The sequence below is a fragment of the Salvelinus namaycush genome, chromosome 5, assembly GCF_016432855.1.
Source record: "Salvelinus namaycush isolate Seneca chromosome 5, SaNama_1.0, whole genome shotgun sequence".
NCBI lineage: Eukaryota > Metazoa > Chordata > Actinopteri > Salmoniformes > Salmonidae > Salvelinus > Salvelinus namaycush.
The window spans coordinates 41523556-41545485 of record NC_052311.1 but is presented as its reverse complement, the minus strand read 5'-3'; the positions used below and the strand labels follow the sequence as shown (position 1 = coordinate 41545485).

Below are 21930 nucleotides of genomic sequence, written 5' to 3'. Positions count from 1 at the left end.
TTGATGTATTGTGCCTTATTCTCTATTGTCTCTCTGCTACAACGTGATTGTATCTCTTAATCATTTTCTATCCAGGCACAAAGGTGAAACATATTTCCTCTTTGATATGAAATATTTATGGAAATTGAAATGGTGTTTTATGTACACTCCATGTGTTCTATAAAAAAATGAATGAATAAATGACATAATAATGACAATACTGACCTGTGCATTGCTGTTATTAGGATTTTAGTTTGATTTTTACGTTGAGCATTTTACACACGCACGCACACAACACACATAAAGTGATACTCTAGCTGTTTTATATTGCTGTCTTTACCAGATGGCATTGTCCATGAATCTATGCGTGTGCTATAAAAACCCTTTCCTTTTGGCACAAATCATTACCAGAAATCCTATATGGTGTTTTATCCCTCCGACTGTCTGGAATGACATAACATTTTTAGATATCTAATTTACCCTCAACACTGAAACAATATTTTCCATACAGCGATACAGAATCAATTACTTACGAAATGCATCTCTCTAAGCACACTGAACTCGTTCTCTGCCTTGTCCATCCATGCTCCATATGGCTATGCTTTAGTTTAAGACTTTCTCTATAACTCAACAGCTTTTGGTTTTCTTGTGTTATAGTATTTGACCATGGTAAACCTTGGATGGTTCCAACCTGTACCCATATGCCTAATAAAGCTTGGAATGGACACAGCAGGACCTTGATGTGTATGGGCCAAATTCAATTATCTTACCATGGCTTTATGCAAACTCTGATGATGCATTAATTTCCTCTAAGGTCTCTTACAAGGTACAATACGGTAGTCTACATATATGGCCTATTTATTAACAAAATGTTAAAATACAATAAAATATATGGACAATATTTTAGAATTTTTAGATAGGCAGTTATTTTTTGGGGTGGTGGGGTGGAGATGCAACAAGGTATTTACATAAATGAACTGCAAATAGCAGGCAATGTTTGGTCATAATTCTTCTTCTTATGCAATTCAAGCCATTGATCCAAGATTCAAGCCTTTACCTTCATTTAGATTGACCTGACTAGCATGGCTAGCTGCTATACTCGATTGAACATGCATTTCCTTCAGGTGTATGTCTTTGCAAGGACGTGTATAGCCTACAGTAAGGTTTTGCATGTGTGGAGTGGGTGGTTATGGGAGTGGCAGAGTGTTTCTCACCAAGGGAGCTGTACCACGCTCCTGTGTACCACCTGCCAGTCCTGACTTTTTCCATCTAGCAGCAAAGTTCTGAATGGCCCATCGTCATAGTGACAGAAGTCAGGCGGGCAGGCCTGGGCGGTGCTCCCCTGTACACCCACGGCAGTCCCAAAATAGCCCCTCTATTTACAGACGCAGTCACGCCTCTTTTTCCTGGTGCCCGCTCTCACCTAGATCTTCCTCTGACGGAGCCAGCTACCCTTTGACACGGTTGAGTAATCATTGAAACCGGTATCATTTTATTAGAGGACCCATATAGTTGATTTAGAAGAAAAATCTAACTGACAAACAAATAGCAGTGGTCCTATCATGTTCATGTTATAGGGCATTTATTGATGAAGTGGCCTAAGACAGCGTGAGATAAATTGACAGATTTGCTACGTGGCTTGATTCTATGTGCTTCCTTTGTAAGTGAAAAAAGATCCCAGTGAAAATCGTAATGATTCTAGCTCGTGCCATTTGGTCTCTGGGGCGCTCGTGCACCTTCACCTGGCACGGTGCTAAGACGTTTCAGAGGGTAGATTTACAGGTTCTTTATGGCTCCGCTTCCTCTCTCGTTGTATTCCCACTGAGCCCTTGATTTCTGCTTTTATAAAGTGAATGCATAGCTAGGCACAGGGGTTCAGCTCTTGCCCTCTCTTTCTCCTCTCCTCCAGTCCAGCCATCTGCAGATCGTAAATCCGGGATATAACTTACCTCTGTTATGAAGGGCATGTTGAGAGAGCCATGGGGGCGACTTTAAGAGATGCTTTAAGAGATGATTGCTTGACCATGCATACAGTTGGACTTTGATAATCTGTCATTCTAAGCAATAGAGATATTTTTGATGTTTTTCTGTTTTGGGTAAAGGAGAAAACTGCATGGATATTTTTGTTCATGATCACAGAGACATAAGGGTATGTCGTTATGCAAATTTAGCAGGATAGTGGCGGTATTAATGCTGGTCTCTGATCAGCATCTACTGCCCGTGAAGAGAATGAATGATTATATTGCCCCTCATAGGGAGCGGGGAAGGAGGGTTGATAGGGTCTCTCTGTGTGTGTGTGTGTGTGTGTGTGTGTGTGTGTGTGTGTGTGTGTGTGTGTGTGTGTGTGTGTGTGTGTGTGTGTGTGTGTGTGTGTGTGTGTGTGTGTGTGTGTGTGTGTGTGTGTGTGTGTGTGTGTGTGTGCGTGTGTGCGCGTGCGTGTGCATGCGTACGTGCATCAGTGTGTCTGGGGGATCCACAGGTGCACTCTCTCTCTCCACACGGGCCCTCTGGACACGTGACAGGCCAAACAGATGACCCACTGACATGGTCACATCACTGCGGTCACAAAGACGAATCCCCTTTTAAAAGTGACTTTAAGAGACACTGAAAAAGACAGAGCCAGACGGACTGGAAAAACTGTGTGCGTATCTTTTCTTCATCTGCAATCATTCAACTTGATTCACTATTTCTCTCTTTTGCGATGAGGGGAAATGTCATGCAAGGATTCAAACAATTCTGACGAGGACATACTGTTGTGCTTGAGGAGACTTGAATTGAAAATCATTCAAAAAGAGTCCATTTACTGATATTATCATAAGGTTTCAGTGTGTCAATTGATCCAATGCATTTAATTCCGATATCCCCTTCTGATTCCTTTTTAGTGCACTAAATTCATGCGAAAACCCCTGAAACACACACATACTGTACAGTCATCGACGCTACTATTTGCACTCAAGCTTGTCTACCATACAGTTCTGTATACGTTATGTAGTTGTGTTGATGTTACAGTAGCAGCAGACACGTGGGCTGCTCTTAATGGGCTAAAAGCAGGGCTAGTCAGAGTTCAGGTGGGTGCTTAGTACTCTCTCTCTCTCTCTCTCAGCAATGGGCTCTCGGCTTAAGATGACTTCATGACAATCACTGGAGGCTTTTAGACGCCTTCTCTCGGCTCAAGCTTCATATCCCCTGACACTGATTTCACAATGAGGATCCGGAGGAAAGGGGAATGTCCAGCTATTCATTTTAATGATCCCTCTGTATTGATTGTTAGCAGGGTGGGGGCGGGAGGAAGGGTAATGATTCTTTGCCTTAACAGGCCGATCCCTCCTCTTAAAGGAGCAATCCACTAAATGAGCACTCTAATGGATGCCCGGCGTGACCTCGCGGTGACCTGCCGGCACACCCCTGGTGGATTGCCTTCCTGACAGAGAGGAGACTATAGGACTTCTCAACAGGAGGTTTTAGTCTGGTTCACTGTCCGAATACAGTAAATGAGATGGACAGGACACCAGAAAATAATCTTCAATGAATCCAAATTGCTCTGCATGGACACGTTTCGGCCGCAGCCTTATTCCGCGTGTAGAGAATCAGCATAGCCAGACTAGCTGAAGATGTGTGTTAGACGTGGAAATAAAATGCTTAGCGAACGGCTAGGGCTCTATTCAATCTGTATCGCTGAAGCGATAGAAATGTAAAAGTAATTTCTGATTGAGCTGGCAGTGTTTATCGTGAATGCAGTCTCGGCTAACGCGGGAACATTGCCTTTTAAATGTCAATCACGCTGTAACGCTGAACTTCCGCGATACGGATTGAATAGAGCCCCTAGTCTTACCTTCATGAAAATATATCACACAGAGCAAAACAATTAAGTAACTTTAAGAACTTAGTGTCATCCTTCACTTCCTGTCATCAATAACTGTTTACTTTTCCTCACATTCTGTGGTCCAACAGGGTTTTCCTCACCCGATACCATTTGGGATCCAGTAATTCCCCTCACATGAGACATTTTGTGATCCATCTCAAATCGGTTTCGAATGCCCTGCTTCTAGGCCTTCAGCAGACGACTCGCAGAGGACTCACAAGGAAGTGCCTCCACGTTTTAGAGAGCCAGTAAACACAGAGGTATTTCCTTCTCTGACCGCAGCTCGGACATTCTGTTTCATAGTCCCTACTGTGTGCATTGTAGCACAGAAAACTCATAACAGCTGAGTATTATGTTAACAGAAGCCCCTGCACTCTCTGTGATGGGACTGTGTGTGTGTGTGTGTGTGTGTGTGTGTGTGTGTGTGTGTGTGTGTGTGTGTGTGTGTGTGTGTGTGTGTGTGTGTGTGTGTGTGTGTGTGTGTGTGTGTGGCCTCATGGTTCACAAATGGTAGAGCAGTAAATCTTGTCACTCATAGAGTACCTAACTCATTCATTTCATCTCACAAATGTCATTTATTTTATGAAGTATTGCAAAAAATACATATAGTACACTGATAGTACACTCCTGATGTAGGTCAGTCAGCTACAATTGGTTGACAAGGGGTGGGAGAAGGATGATATTAGAAGTAGAACCCATACTGGACTTAACCGCAAGGCAACCCTGTCATCTCCAATGATTTCCTGCCTGATATATAATATAGCCCATATGAATGTTTTATCAGAAAAGCTGTGTTTTTTTTGCTAGGTGCCTACCTTGTGTTGCTTTTAACTTTTGATTACGCCGTACGTTGTCGCACGAAAAGAGTAGCCAAGGTCAAGACAACTCTGTAATGGGCTAAACGGGGGAAAAAAGTCTCTAGCCTTCCCCAACGGGCCCAAAATGATAGTATGAGGTTGCAATAAAAATGTTTTTGATGAGTTTGGACAAAGTGGTAATTTTAAGGCCTGGGAGTAAGCCGGCCTTTGCGCAATAAGACGTTCAAATGCGGCCAAGCAGGTGGAAAGAGTGGAACGAAAACAGACATGACATAATCATATCAATAAAAGTGCATAGCAGGATTCCTATAGGAACCATATGTTTCCGTCCGTCAGGAAATATAGTGTGTCAAGCATCACGGTGTAAAAAAATCCATTTAACAATATTAAAAGCAGTCTCCTCCAGAGTCTCTGCATTTGAAGTGGTGAATCAAATCTCATTTGGCTCCTCTGATCGCTCAGCATTCCTTTAGTATTGCCTTGAATCATTTAGAGAAATCCCTTTTAGGTCTCGTCCAGACGTCGGGCTTTCCAGCCCTCCCTCTCTGGCTTTTACCAGACGTCGCGTTGTGAGGGGAGAATGGTCGATTGCATAACGCCAGGCGAGACCTGATCGTTCCTGGCCTTAACACAAAATTCAATCATTCTCAGCATTCTCCAATCCCACATCGGCCCGTTAAAGAGCTGCGGGAGCTAGGATTTCCCCTCATATGTTTTCAATTCAAATTAGGATCACAACGTATGCTGTACGCATAATCAAAGGGAGCCAAGAGAGGGAAACGGACAGTGTGAGATTTGGGTCAAGAGGGAGAGACTGAGCGAGAAAATTGGTTCGAGAGACAATAGGAGAGAGAGAGATAGAACGAGAGAGAGATGGCCATTGCTACTCCAATGACGGTTTCACCAAAGCACCCACCTTCCCGTAGGTCAGGCAGTCCACCTGCATTTCAGTTTGCACATTCACAGAAGCAATAGCGTTCACAGAAGAAGCATCCTAATTGGCCAGGGCTCTCTCGACAAAGAGGATAAATCAAAGAAATCCCTGCATATATTACTCAGCACCTAAAGTTCTCTGACCTCTGTTATTGATGGGCCCCTGCACACTTAAACCATTAAAGCCACAAATAGACATAAGAGCATATGTATGATATGAGACAACAGGAGATGATGAATCCACTGGGGCCTGAATCAGGCTATGACTTTGCTCCTCGGTGCTCTCTATCTTTAGGGTCTGTAGAGAAAAGGAGCACACACCTGCACCCATCAACTGAGAACTCTAAGTTACTGTGAGTGGGTGAGATTCAGGAAATGATTGAGACATGACTCTTAGTGGCATGGGGCAATACTCAAGAGACATGCACAACTCCTACGGTACTTTGCGAAATTTCAGAATGCATTCAAAGAGCAGACGGAAGGGCAAATAGAAAATGACTAATGTAAAAAAGAAAAATGTGATACAGTGATATTTATAAAATGATCTTGAATATGGCCTTATTATAAAAGGGCTATATTCATGGTAACATTAATGTGAGTAAATGTGTTATGTATATCAATACATTTTAAAAATCCTAAACCATACTGTAAGTCTACACCGATAATCTAGCTACTGTACATGACTCAAATTTAAATAAATAACAAAATAAATAACAGAAACATGCCTACACAAAATGAACTATACACGCTTTCTTAAGAAAGCAGTGTGAAGGAAAAAAATACATTTTAAAAAGTTGTATTCATCGCTAAATACTTTTCCATTAGATCTTGCAGTTAGATTGATATCCATAGGTCTGAGCTACTTGCCAGGATGTAGACCCCTGCTCTGTTCAGATCTCACGCTCAGCTTGTGTTACCATTATCCTAGCCTGACACCTACTGGTCAAATTCTGGAAGCGAAGGTTTGAAGTATGTTTAGGATTACAGTGATGCTTTATATCCATGCTAGCGATAAATAAACTACAGAAAGTTGATAATGAGGTCAGCAATTAATAGAGAAATACAAAACATATATATATATATACACATTTTTATTGACTTGAGCCATACATAATGACAGTCCATTACATTATAACTGCAGTAAGGTCGTATACAAAGCATGTAAGACAAATTTTGGTTTTGAAAAAAAATACATAAAACATAGACGGGTAAAGAATAAACATAAATTACCTTTTGGTTGACATTTGCAGTGCTAGAAACTCCAAAATGAAGGCACTGTTTTGTCCCAGTAACATCTTCCAACCATCACTTTTATAACACTATACTTAATTACCCTTCATGTAAAAAAAGGCATTCATCTTATTTTAAAGAAGAATTGTAAAAAGCTTAGCAATAAAATATTAGCATCTTTGTGGTCTTTGTAACAATAAAAGTTGGCCTCCCACACTTTACAGATTTCAGATCTTAATTTGAGCCAGTTTGCAACAGCAGGAAAATAATCCTGCAGCAACAGGAAATGTGAATTATTATGTGGATTATAATTAATGGGAATTTTCATAGGGAATGAAACATTTTTCGCAAGGGAAAATTAAAGTCTGAAATGTCAAAGTGGAAAACGCAAACTTCAGTAGCCTTTTTAAACCTCAAATACACTACACATTTTAAAGCCCCTGCAATGCAGAAAAACCTATCTTGCCAACAAGGTGATCAAAATAAGACCGTATGTTTTGAAACTTTTTTCAACAGAAAACAAACACAAACGGTTTGGTGCCATTTAGTTTCTAATCTGAGAATGTGCCTCAAAGAGATCCTTCCGGAACCATAGGGAGATATGTAATTGCTTTGGCGACAGACTAGATACGTCAAAATCAGTTTAAAGAGGCAAACTCGCATGATGAAATATACATTAACAGTGTCAACAACTTTTCTTTTCTACAGTGAGTTTCAACAGTAAGCCACAGCTTGATCCCTACTTTGTGCACATGGTGTTACAAGGGTCCCCTGATTTGAAGAGTCCATAGACACTGACCAAGGGAAACATGGACAAGGCACCTAGCATGGAACCAAGCTGTACTACTGCTCCACACCACACGAGGGCGCTGTGGCCCTCATCCCGAAGGATTACCCCAATGATCACCTTCACATAGGAGAGGGTCAGGACAAACAACATCCAGGCTATGACCTACAACAGAGAGTAGATAGACATTACAAACAAAAATACTAGCATTGTGTCAATATTCACAGTACATTAGAGGATCATTAACTGCATACTGAATAGCATGGACATGAGTTTGATTGTTTACTGTTGTTTAGGAAGCCTTTGTTTGACCTCAAACGTCCCATTTTCACTCAGAAACATGTCGTTTTTCAATGGCCCAATGAAATCAAATTGAAGTAATGTTGTGTTCAGATGTTATCAGCAATCTTGCAACGTAACACATGTATTCTCTCTATTTCATGACGTAATAACAGAAAGAGCCTTACTATGAGTGCGGTTCCTGAGGCGCTGTGGACCAGTAGAGGACAGGGGCTCAGTGCAGCCATGGCCATGATGTAAGTACCAAACCCTGTCCCAACTATTGTCAGAAGCCCAATCAGCACCAATGACCTGAAAAAAGAACAAGGAAGAGATGGAAGGTGAGTTGAGGAAGTGGGTTGGAAAATTCAAGGCGTTTGGATTACTTAAATGATCCGTTGAAGTACTGTATGTTTTAGGATGAGACAGTACAATGTTATTTAATGCTGTTTATTCTGTATTTTGTTAGAGAAGTCAACTTGATTCAGTGACTGCCAGTCATTCTATTCCAGCCATTACAATGACTCCACCCCATGTCTACCTTCAACAGCCTTCACTGGTGACTGCATAGATCTGAGAGTCTATGTTCAGTAAATTATTAATCAGTCAGTTATGCTAATCAAGAGTTGGGTTTACCTTAAGGGCAGGAACATGGCGATGAAGCAGGCCACGGGGTTGGCCACGGCTGCCATGGTGGCCGCCAGATGGTAGGCCTGGTTCCCGTAGGGCAGACAGGAGTAAGACTGCACTGAGGGCAGCACTGCATTGGTCAGGGCATTGACCCAGGCCAGAACCACAAAGATGAACGTCACCTCCAGCCCACTGTAGAAGCCTGTCCCAAAGGTGCTCTGCCGGGCTCTCCGGTGGCCATCCGGAGAGTTGATCATGGGCTTCTCCTCTTGAGGTCTGTGAGACAGGGACAGGGCTTGGTCACTCTTCTCTGCCAGGCCTCTGTTGAAGTAGTGCTCGCGCTTCCTCTCCCTGGCCACGGCCGGGTGGTGGTTGAGCAAGAGGAAGGCGGCCAGACACACCACCATCATGGCACTGAGGAAGAGGAAGAAGACCTGGGCCGAGAAGTTAGCGGGCTGGTATTGAGCCTGGAGCTCTCCACTGGCCTCTACCGTGGAGTTAATACCTAAGGTCCCATTGGCTAAGCTAGCCACTGTAGCATTCCGACAGTGAACCACCCCCACCCCCTGCACCAGAGCCACCACGGCAGGCACCAAGCCACTAACGCCCTCCCCTACAAAGTACGTAGTGAGGTACTGGGGCCCGAGGCGCATCATGAAGGGCAGGAAGGTGACCGAGGAGGTGCAGTCCACCACAGAGAGTAGGAAACAGAGCACTAGGAGGGGGACACTATGCGTAGCGCCCGCTAGGGGCACCGTGTGCTTCCAAAAGAAGGCCAGGAGGAAGGTGGCGACCACGCCCAGGCCCACTATGGAGTAGATGACGGGCCGCTCGTCCAGCTTGCCCGGGCGGAAGCGGTGCATGAGGGTGACGAAAAGGGGCCCCACGTTGGCCATCTGGATGAGCACAGTGAGGTAAGAGGGCAGGTACCAACCCTCTGGAATTTCGGGCACGATAAGGGGCAGCTCCACCCACATCCCGTTGATGGCCACCCAGGAGCCCATGCCAAAGAGGCATGCCAGCACGTGGGTTAGGAGAGTCATGGTGAAGGGCAGGGGCACAGCCAGTAAACAACTTGCATAAAGGACCTGAAACACACAAACAATGCACAATTTCATGATTAAAATGCAACAACATACGTTGCCATAATACTGATCATGTACTGATATTTTATTTGTATTTTTGGGGGGGGGCTATAAATCAGCTTTAATATTGCAGATAGATTGTAGCTTCCATCAATGCAATTGTCTGCATCACTTCCAATCCCACATATATTTTTTTGCAAATATATACATACATACACACATACATACACACACATATATAAATACATGCATACATATCTTTAAAAAATATATATTTCCTTTATTACCCTCCAACCCAACCATCCCTCCCCCATTTGGAGCAAACTAGTGAACAACATGAACTGATATTTGTTGGGGTGCTGAAAGGCATAATTACCAAAAACTACCAGAACACACACTAAATCAAAATCCCCATTCTCAGCTCTGCAACATCATCACAATGGCAACATTATATGAACCCATTTCCTTAGTTCCCTTGGTTCTCCTCAAGGTTAGCCTATGTGTAAGTGTTGGTGGGGGTATCCTCTCACCCACGTTGTCATTGGTTACAAAAGCCAGCCTGTCTGCTACACAGTATGTGACCATAAGACTCAGACTCAGCAGCCCCCCCCCCCCGAATGTTGAGTCTGGCACAGAGTACCTGACCTTTCACACACAAACTCACTAGTCTCGGAACAGCCCCATACACACAGGTGATTCTGCTGATTCATAGTTGCCTGTAATTCAACGTCTGTAACTGAATAGTTGATGAGTCACCTCACTCAGTGTCTGAACCGAGAGAAACACGGTTCTTATTTACATACATACGGACACGCGCGCGCACACACACACACACACACACACACACACACACACACACACACACACACACACACACACACACACACACACACACACACACACACACACACACACTTAAGAGTTTACAGAACTACTGTATGCTCACAGTAACTCAGTTCCTCTCTTCCTGGTTCTTCTTCAGCTTGAATCCATCCTACACGGAAGACATAATAATTCCATCTGCTCCACACTGTAGCTGAGACAATTTGTTAAGTAGGCAACATGGGATGTGAGTGATGAGGAAACAGTCAAACCAATAATACTATTGGTTAGACCATTTCTCTATCCCATGTTACCTAATTAACAAACTGGCTCAGCTTCAGTGTGGAGCAGATGGATTTAGAGGCTTGTGGAATTATTTTCTAATTCCCCTTAGACTCAGACGAATGATAATCTTACCTTGTGATGGAGTGAGACTGCCTATTATATCTCCTTCTCTCTTGGGTAACTTCGCACTCCACTGTGATCAGAGCATTATTCCATCAGCCGGCAGGTGTGTACATTCAGTTCATATTCCCTCCCCCCTCTTTATCGTTCTTACATACACACACACACACACACTCACGACTTCCGTGTATCCCATTCAATTGACAGAACAGGAAGTACACAGGCTCCTCTTGTCTATGACGCCGTAATCCCCCGGATTTAAAGGAGCCTCGTTCGAAAAATAAATTTTTCGGCTCTGCCTCCCTGCAGCCCCGAGAGCACTAGAGCAAGTTGCAGTAGCAGCAGGGGGAGGGGTCAACTACTGTACCCTCCCCCTCTCCTCCACCCCTAGAAAATATGCCCTTGGCTCTGCCCCTCTAAACATAAAACGTTGGCTGTAGCGTGAGAGAGAGAGGGAGAGCGAGAGAGCGAGAGAGAGTTAGAGAGAGAGAGAGAGAGAGGTAGAGGCAGGTGCCAAGTACTCTACTACACACCAGTCACAAGAAGCTGTGTATTTATAACAGAATATCAGAGGGCAGTTCCTACTACTCCAGATTGGTTTTAGGAGACTGTAACCTGAGACGTGACACTACTAACAGTGTCACTGCTCCTAGTTTCCAGTACAGGTTTCCTTTTGCACTGACCTAAAAGGCTGATGATGAAACAAGTTGTTACTGTGCCCCCGAGTAACCTACTCAAAGGAAATGCAGTATATGCTACTTTGACCACTTAGTGTATCTGTAATGTCTATGACATTACAGTAAGACAACACACCCAAAACACATGAAAAGCAGGCTTGACTTGTTTGCTCAATCTTCTTCCTGTCCCACAGTCCCATATTCTCAGCACGTCTCTCCAACAGCCTTGAATCCTTGGAGAGTCATTAAATGTGTTTATTATCTATGTTCTACCCTCTAGTAGGGTGCCTATAGATGTTGTCACAATCATATTGTACTGTTGATCTTTTCTAATTGTTCATTTGACATGACACGATTTTGGCCGGGGTTCAAGCCATAACCGGATTACAGCGCGCTTGACATTTAAAGGTAATTTCCAATCGAGTTGGCACCTTGCAGCGTTTACCTGGAATGTTGTCGACAATCCTTTGTTTGGAGTACATCATGCCTCTAACCTTTTCTCACATAGGGATTCAGTCAGCTAACATTTTCTTTAGTTTGCTCTGATCTAATGATTGTCTCCTGATTCAGATGAATGTTGGGCTAATTGGATCCAACACTGCATTGTGTAGCTGGAGCACATGAACCAGTCTAATGAGAAAAAGTTACCCATGTTAGCATACAATTTAAACCATGCAATAACAAAAACTCTGCAATACTAAAGGATTATTACCTAATTGTTTTTCTATTTTCCCCTAAGAGAAACAGCAGGTGTTTCCTCAAGCTCTTACAACTTGCTTTGTTTTTGCCAAAAACCAGATGGATGCAGCCTAGAGTGAACATATGTTTCTTCACAGTGAAGAATTGGCTGTGAAGTGCACTTTCGTCAAAATACAGACATTTATAAAATCACACGTCACTGTGGAAAACTCTGTTTTATGAAACAAGTATTTGAACTATGCCATTTTTGTTTAACCGTTCACAACAAATCTTCAGTAGAAATCAACAAAAATATTAAGTAGGCCTATGGTACTACTTAAACGCTATTGAATATACGGTACGTTTTGCCTGTAGACCAGTAGATGGTGCTAAAAGCATCTGATTTCGTTTTTGTCCTTCACCTCTTATGAAAGGTACCCCAGACAGTTATACAAGAGAAAGACAAAGTGATATGAGGACTGATGAGAAAGTACATTCATCTCCATTTGACATTAAACATGCAATGCAATGGCAATTGCATTTCAACTACTCATGTATTTCAAGGAAAAGCTCTAACATCATCCACACTGTATTTCACGCATTTCAATTTGTTTGGTATTGTACAGCTGTAACCAATCTCCAGCCATTATTTCTACTTTACATTAATAATCATTGTGACAAAAAGACCATTCCTCCTTGTGCAACCCTGGCAAAGTTTCAGTATGTTGTTGACTGTAAAATAAGACATGGAAAAAATTGCAATCAAGTTAGTTTCACACAGATTACTTGCTAGAAGAAGAAAAACTAAAGAACATCAAACTTCATATTGGATATACTGTACTGTACCACTAATTGCTAGAAAAGGGGGTATACAACTTAAAGTGAATTGACATTTTAAATCCTATGAGGTATGTCGTCTTAGGTAAGATGTACAGTACGGTAAAGTAAGAAAAATACAAAGTGCCTCAATTATCTTTGAAGAGACCTGATCAACTAGTTGCATCTCTCAATCCAAAATGTTATATCATTTATTTTCTAAATACAGTCAAATATGCTTCTGTTAGTCCATCCCAATTACCGTGTAAACTTGATAAATGATAGTTAGGCACACCTGAAAAGTAATTGTCATGTGTCAAATAAAATCTATAAAAAAGACAGTCAAATAACATGGATGATTTTATAACTCATTAAGCAACCAGGAAAAACACCACCCCATTTAAATATCTATACCAGTGATCCTCAACCTCAGATGGCCATGTAACATGATGGTATTCAACCCCTAACGCAACTCTTCTCAAAACATGATATAGTAGTTCTTCATCTACTTATGACACATTTACAATCCTCACCGAAACACCTGACTGCTCCTACCTGACTCTGTAAGCTTCCTCTCAGTCAGACAGAGTTGGATGCAGTTGATGGATGTTGGCTGCCGGTGGTTGAGTCCCACAGCGCAATGTGATGGTCCTCTGACAGAGTATGTGCGTGTGAGGCTGCAGTGCTGATACGCTACGCTCTGGAGCGACCTTGTGCAGGTTGCTGATATGTCTGTCTGTTAAATAACAGTGAGATGGTGCTGTGTGTGTATAACTACTGTACCAGACTATCACGTGACTCGGGGGGGAGCTTCGCTGCACTTTGGTTCACAGGGGTCCAGTTAGGGAGCCAATGTCCTGGGCTACAGAGGCTGGAGAGGGGGAGAGGAGCTGGGCGGCTGTGGAAGTGAGGTAGGGTGGGGTAGTAGGGTTGTGACCTCCCTGCTGGTTGGAAGGGTGGGTGTGTAGCCCAGTTTAGCCAACCATACGACAGCTTCGGACAGCAGCTTGTGATTTTTGACTTCAGAGGGGGGGGGGCTGCACGGTAGCTTTTGTTCAGCATAAATTCCATGATGTCAAATGAATGGACCTGATTGGCCTGGAGCTTGATTAGATGGGAGTTGATTTGAGTGCAGAGAACGAGCACCCCTCCACCTTCTATCTCAACCCCCCTCCTCTACTCAATTAAGGCCAGATATTTATTCTCCTGAAAATGTCCTCAAATTATTTTCATCCTGATTGGATGCTTATTCATTACAACTTGAGCATGCTTACAGTACAGTAGATGCAGTTTACTGAGCATCTGTCATCTGAACGTGCTACCGAAGACAAAACATTTCTAACAATCTTTAACACCCACACTACCAAGCTTATCACATTTTTGGTGCTGGGAGTTACTGAGCCCAAAATCAACATGGTAGAAAACATAAATAATAATCCTACACAGATCCTTTACCTCTGCACATTTGTTGTCAGCATTCTTTGTCACATTTATGTTTGACAAGATTTTAATGAAGGGCGTATACTTTTAATTGTTTTCTGCTGATAAAGTCCTGGAGTTACGAAAACATATTGTTTATTATTTTGGACGTTTTTAGCATGCATTTTTACCAAATTTAAGCTGCTCCGAATACCACAAACTATTTTTTTTTTTAACGAATAAACAAAACAACTCCCTGATTGTTCCCTGAGCCCTCCCCATCCCTCCCACATAACCTCCCACATGCCCACCCATCTCCACCTCTGCCCACCCGCCACTCTTGCTTAACCTATCCTATCATACAAGGCTTCTACTTTTTGTCTGATAAAGTTCTAGAGTTACGAAAACATTTTCTCAGGTTGACTTTTTGTAATCCAGGATGGTTTGTCAGATTCATGCGCCCTATAGCCATGCGATTAAGGTGGATGTCAGGCAGTGGTTGGCTGTGAATCGTGAACCATCCTCAGTAACACAGTTCATCGGTCTCTCATTAAGTTAGCTCTTTCCTGTCTTTGGGAAGGGATCCAAGCTGCAAGGCATTGTTCTGACTATTCTTTCCTTCATTATCAGCACAGTGAGAGTGTTGAGTCTGCCAAGCAGGACAAAATAACTCACACTCGATTGTGCAGTTGAAGGAGCCCATGGTCTTCCTGGAGGAATTTCTTCTCAATTGCTCTCATTGGGCACGTTCACTCAAAAGTATAGTCAGTAAAGTCAATTGCCTAGGATGCTGAGGTACTGAGTAGCGTGACTAAATAGGTATACAGCCTAATGTGGCAAACATGTTTCCCCAACATTACAGAGACCATCCTGTATGGCTACAGCAGTACAGTAAATGACCAACTATCATCTGATATAGTTTTGCAGCTCCCTCTGGTCCTTCTGCAAGGCATTCACATCATGTGTTCTCCTGACTGAGACACCCTCTGTCCAGAGGTGAAGGGTTACCGACTAGGGAGAACAGAAGATTGGTCTATTTTGAGGCATGGATAGTGTATCATAACTGTCCTGATGTTGTTTTGTTCAGACAATGTCAGGCTTCGACACACACAGAACAGAATGTTGATGTCGCATTTTGATGTGTGTGTGTGCGAAGCAGACCTGTGTTGAGATTGCGTTATGTCTTTCAAATACTTCAGCTGCGCTTGATTGAGCTTGCCTGGCGGTATGGAATCAACACGGAAATATAGTCCTAAAACTGCAAACATCACCCTTTCAGCACTCCAAGCAGGCTCAATCGAACACAACGCGCGGCTCTATTCACTCCGCACCGCAGAAGTTCAGCTGTACAGCGTGATTGAAAAGTTAAAAGGCAACGTTCTCGCCTCAGCGGAGTCTGCATTCACGGTGACCTTCACATTTCTGTCGTGGATTCTGGAACGCTTCAGCTTTACAGATTGAATAGAGCCCTAGATCAAAGTATTTGAGAGGAAGCAAACACTATTTGAACCCAGGTCTGGTGGGAACTCGTGAACTGGACACAAGTCCAGTCACAGGACACTATGGTGGTTTCACTTCAGGCCAAGCCGGTCAAGCAGGTCACTCTCATGACCTGAGTTGGTGCTGGCTGTGTGTGTGGAAACACAATTGGCCGTTTTCTTCCCCTTCTCTCTTTCTGCTGGGTCTTGTGGCTCCATTTTAAACAATACACATTTGTGTGTTTTGGGTGACATGTATTAATAGGAAGTTGGACATTTATGAAGGGTCTTAGTGTGGAGAAAGCAGAAACAAAGATTACAGAGTAAGACGACCACCTGGGAATTATGTTAGATCTTGTTCTTTCTATACTCTTATTAGGTACAGGAACAAAATACATGATCATTTGAGACTAGGAATAGCTACTTCCCTGATTTTATGTACCATCATCCTTCAGCACCCTGATCATGCTATCAGTATGATTTCCTGTCTCTAAATTATTTCACAGACTACTAGCATAGATATACTATACATTCATTATTAGCCTACGTGACACTTCTCTGTAACAATTAACTATGAGAACCCCGTGTGTTTAAATGGAGCAGTGATGTTGTCTGAAGGTCAGAAATAAATTATAGGAAATCAAAGCCATAAAGTGTGTATTAAAATATGAAATATTTTCTTAATTTCATTACAAATGGTTTATTTTACAATAGACTGAAAACATTATTAGTGGCATTATTCTACAGTGTTCCTAAATTAGATAACAGAACAAGTGCTGGATATAGAAATTGACATGTACAGTAGAGAAAGATAGGGGTGCATAGCAGTAGAATAATCTGGCTATTGTGTTTCACCGTACATTGACATCTGTATTGGCCAACATTCTCACATTGAAGCGTAAAATGACAGTGGAATGAATTGTTTTTTGTTTTTCTTAATCAGAACTGCATAAGCCCCAACCTTAAGTACACACATGTAAAGTACACACTCCACTGTTTTTGTCATATAAGATTTAACCCTTCTTCGACCAGTCTCAATCAAATCGAAAAGCCACACTTAACACATACCCACACACACACACTTGCTAACAGTGGTAACATACACACACTTGCTTACAGTAGTAAGCATACATTAAACCATAGAGAAGGCAAGCACTATACAAGACTGAGCAGGGACAAGTCTAGATACCACCTATAGACAAAATAATGTACGGTGTCAATTTTAGGACATCGTCAGCCTCAAGCCTCATCTGTTTGAGGTAGAGTTGAGGGTGTAGACTTTCAGAAGCGTGTCACCTGATATACAGTTTTCTTTGGGTTTATAATATTGATATGAGTTGTAGCACTTGCACAGTCATGGTGAGTGAAATCAATCCTTTGTCTGATAGTTGTTGTATGCAGAGGTGTAATTGTTTGAGAGACACATGTGAGGAACGTACGCTATAGGTGGGACCTTTTGCTTATATGTTTAGGCTCAAAAGGAAGAAAGAGACATACAGTTGGACGTCTGAAGTTTACATACACCTGAGCCAAATACAATTCAACTCAGTTTTTCACAATTCCTGACATTTAATCCTGGTAAAAATTCCCTGTCTTAGGTCAGTTAGGATCACCATTTGATTTTAAGAACGTGAAATGTCAGAATAATAGTAGAGAAAAAGAATTATTTCAGCTTTTATTTCTTTCATCACATTCCCAGTGGGTCAGAAGTTTACATACACTCAATTAGTATGTGGTAGCATTGCCTTTAAATTGTTTAAATTGGGTCAAACGTTTCGGGTAGCCTTCCACAAGCTTCCCACAATAAGTTGGGTAAATTTTGACCCATTCCTCCTGACAGAGCTGGTGTAACTGAGTAAGGTGTGTAGGCCTCCTTGCTCGCACATGGTTTTTCAGTTCTGCCCACACATGTTCTATGGGATTGAGGTCAGGGATTTGTGATGGCCACTCCAATACCTTGACTTTGTTGTCCTTAAGACATTTTGCCACAACTGTGGAAGTATGCTTGTGGTCATTGTCCATTTGGAAGACCCATTTGCGACCAAGCTTGAACTTCCTGACTGATGTCTTGAGATGTTGCTTCAAAATATCCACATAATTTTTGTACCTCATGATGCCATCTATTTTATGAAGTGCACAAGTCCCTACTGCAGCAAAGCATCCCCACAACATGATGCTGCCACCCCCGTGATTCACGGTTGGGATGGTGTTCGTCGGCTTGCAAGCCTCCCCCTTTTTCCTCCAAACATAACGATGGTCATTATGGCCAAACAGTTCTATTTTTGTTTCATCAGACCAGAGGAAATTTCTCCAAAAAGTACAATCTTTGTCCCCATGTGCAGTTGCAAACCGTAGTTGGGCTTTTATATGGTGGTTTTGGAGCAGTGGCTTCTTTCTTGCTGAGTGGCCTTTCAGGTTATGTCGATATAGGACTTGTTTTACTGTGGCTATAGATACTTTTGTACCTGTTTCCTCCAGCATCTTCACAAGGTCCTTTGCTGTTCTGGGATTGATTTGCACTTTGCGCACCAAAGTACGTTCATCTCTAGGAGACAGAATGCATCTCCTTCTTGAGCGGTATGACGGCTGCGTGGTCCCATGGTGTTTAAACTTGCGTACTATTGTTTGTACAGATGAGCGTGGTACCTTCAGGCGTTTGGAAATTGCTCCAAAGGATGAAGCAGACTTGTGGAGGTCTACAATTTTTTTTCTGAGGTCTTGGCTGATTTATTTAGATTTTCCCATGATTTCAAGCGAAGAGGCACTGAGTTTGCAGGTAGGCCTTGAATTACATTCACAGGTACACCTCCAATTGACTCAAATTAGGTCAATTAGCCAATCAGATTCTTCTAAAGCCATGACATCATTTTCTGGAATTTTTCAAGCTGTTTAAAGGCAAAGTCAACTTAGTGTATGTACATTTTCTGACCCACTGGAATTGTGATACAGTGAATTATAAGTGAAATAATCTGTCTGTCAACAATTGTTGGAAAAATGACTTGTGTCATGCACAAAGTAGATGTCTTAACCGACTTGCCAAAACTATAGTTTGTTAACCTAAGTGTATGTAAACTTCCGACTTCAAGTGTAAATTAATATGTTGGTTTGCATAAAATAGTCCGAATTAAGACCCGAATGGAAGAAAGAAAGTCAAGATCTCATTGAGAACTACACGTTTGTATTTTGGGAGGGTCACACCCCGTGAAACCCTGTAGAAATACAGTTGTTCATCGGAAATAAAATAACTATTATTTCTCTAGTCCTAAACACTGAAGCTAAGTGAATTAAATCAGAAAATGTGTCACCACACACACATACAGAACCAAACCAATGCACTGACTGTAGTTCAGTAAATAAAAAGTGCATTTCATGGGGAGAAGTTCATGTGTGAAGAACATAACTTGCCATACAAAACCTCCAGTGACTACACAGCAGTAACATAAAAAGTACATCTACAATGTCACAGTAATGTTCCACTTAACATTGAACCCTTAAAACATCAAAAGGCAAAACCAAACCTGAGAAAATAATCTCAACAAAATAATGACCCATGCCCATCTTCATACATTTTTTGATCTTAAAATGTAGCATTTAAAACAATACTTTAACAGGACGTTAAAAATAAACCTTTAACTGACAGTGTAGCATCACTTCAGGTTAAATTTGAAACATGAAATAGCAATGTGGCCCCGCCAGCAGTGTTTCATTAGTCTGGTCCCAGATCTGTTTGTGCTGGCTTGCCAACTACTATGGACGTTGTTGGCGAAACAGTACAAGCAGATCTGGGACCAATCTAGTGTTTCCTATTATGTCATGGAAAAATTATTACAATGGTGAAAGACGATGGAACCATTGGCTGTGTAGGTTTTTGGCGTCATCTTTTGGACGGTCTGTATCTTGTTATTAGACACAGGGCCTACTAGCACACCTTCACGTATTTGCACGTGAGCGCATTTTACAGACACACTTATTTAAAAGGAGAAATGCAGTACACACAGTAACATAAAGGAACTAATTATGACAGTCGCTGATGAAATCCTGACTTTATATAGCTTCGAAAATGAATATCCAGTTTCTGCTAATACACGTGTTTGCTCTTGTAGAGTTTTGTGATTTAGCTTCAGGCCACATCGCTGCTTGATCGCAGCTTGCCCTGACATCATTATACCGGCACAGGGTAAAACAAATATTGAAGCTAGATTGTAATCTATACTGGTAACCGTCATGCAATGTGTATCCATGCAGACTGTTCCAGTATCTCTATCCTCGGACTCTGTCATATTCGGAAAACCAGTGTTGAAGTTGCATATTGATATAGATGATCGAAATGATGACTATGTCAATACAATGACTCAGAGAGGAGTGTAGTGGGATATGTCCAGGTTTAGGTCAGAGGTCATGTCCAGATCCCTAGCTGAATAATCAGAGGCTCTCCACAGAGCCTACAAACACAGTGTCCAATAGAGTATCAGGCCCTTTTGTATCACTTCTGAAGGTTGTGGAGTTCCCCTTAGTGGCAGTCTATGGGCTTGTGACTGAGGCCTTGTCTTGTTGGCCTCTCTCTCTCTCTGGACCCCAAGGCTGTAGTGAATCTCATCACTCTAGCGTTCACATGATGCGTGTAGTGGACATACCTTCCTCATCATGTGGGCAGTCTTTCAGCTTCCTCTTAAAATACAAAAAAACAAAAGACATTATGTCAATGGAGGGGCTATCATGCTGAACTCATCTGAACTGTACTATAATTGCAAGACCAATTCCGTTCATAGAGGGTTGATTCACTGTACACACCTGATTGTGAAAGAGAATCCTCATTCCCCGCAGTGGAGAACTGTAGATCTGACCCCAGAGCAGCTATGGCGCTCCTGGGCCGGATGCAGCGGTCGCCTGAGAGACTCCTCCGCAGTAAGGCCTGGAAAATGGAATAGAGATGATCAAACCATGATACTAGCCACCTCAATGACATGAATAGATGATCTTACCTTATTGCTTTGAGGACTATCATACTTCTACAAAGGAGAGTGTGTTGGTTTGGGGCTAGTACAAAGTTACAGTGGTAAGCTTACCTTGTTGGTTTGTAGGCTTATACACAGGTAGTGATAATAGTGTTTCGGGGTTTGGTAGTACACTATGATGGACGTGATCTTACTTTGCGTGTTAGGGGGCTGCTTGGAGCCGAGGCGCTGCTGTAGAGACTAAGGCTGGAGTTGGACCTGCTGACCGTCAGGGTTTTAGATGAGCCTCCTCTCTGGGAGTTGTCGAATAAATACTTCTCCTTTATCTTTAGGTTCGTCCGACCTTTCACTGTGAAATAAATAACAGACATCAATGGTCATTGTGAATCTGGCTTCATTAACTTCTCTAGGATAGGGGGCATCATTTTCACGTTTGGATGAAAAGCATACCCAAATTCAACTGCCAGCTTCTCATCCCCAGAAGATAAGATAAGCACATTATTAATAGATTTGGATAGAAAACACTCTGAAGTTTCTAAAACTGTTTGAATAATGTCTGTGAGTATAACAGAACTTATTTAGCAGGCGAAACCCCGAGGACAAACCATTCAGAGTTTTCTTTTTTTGAGGTCACTCTTTTCAATGGGTTTTCATTGGGAATCCAGATTTCTGATTGACCTTCTTGCAGTTCCTACCGCTTCCTCTGGATGTCAACAGTCTTTAGAAATTGGTTTAGGTTTTTTCCTTTGTGTAATGAAGAAGTGCGGCCATCTTGAACGAGGGTCACTTGAAGTGTACTGTTTGTTAGAGGCGCGTGACCAGAAAGCTAGCTACAGTTTGTTCTAATTCTGTATTGAACACAGATCATCCCGTCTTCAATTTTATCGATTATTTACTTTAAAAAATACCTAAAGTTGTATTACAAAAGTAGTTTGAAATGTTTTGGCAAAGTTTACAGGTAACTTTTGAGATATTTTGCCGTCACGTTGCGCAAGTTGGAACCGGTGTTTTTCTGGATCAAACGCGCCAAATAAATGGACATTTTGGATATATATCGACGGAATTAATCGAACAAAA

At 42.2% G+C, this 21930-nt stretch overlaps 1 protein-coding gene across 3 annotated transcripts; it reads right to left on the bottom strand.

Moving 5' to 3' along the window:
• Positions 1-6664: 6664 nt before the first annotated feature.
• Positions 6665-13736, bottom strand: LOC120048274 (riboflavin transporter 2-like). 3 transcript variants are annotated; one of them, XM_038994121.1, is made up of 5 exons: positions 10843-11291; positions 10550-10597; positions 8525-9606; positions 8077-8200; positions 6665-7774 (listed from the first exon to the last, which is right to left on the bottom strand). In XM_038994121.1, the coding sequence occupies exons 3-5, from the start codon at positions 9559-9561 to the stop codon at positions 7562-7564; spliced, it is 1374 nt and encodes a 457-aa protein (XP_038850049.1). In that variant the 5' UTR covers positions 9562-9606; positions 10550-10597; positions 10843-11291; the 3' UTR covers positions 6665-7561. The 3 variants fall into 3 exon arrangements, with proteins under 3 accessions (XP_038850049.1, XP_038850048.1, XP_038850047.1); XM_038994120.1 differs by lacking the exons at positions 10550-10597; positions 10843-11291 and adding an exon at positions 13557-13736; XM_038994119.1 differs by lacking the exon at positions 10550-10597 and having other exon boundaries at positions 10843-11265.
• Positions 13737-21930: the final 8194 nt, after the last annotated feature.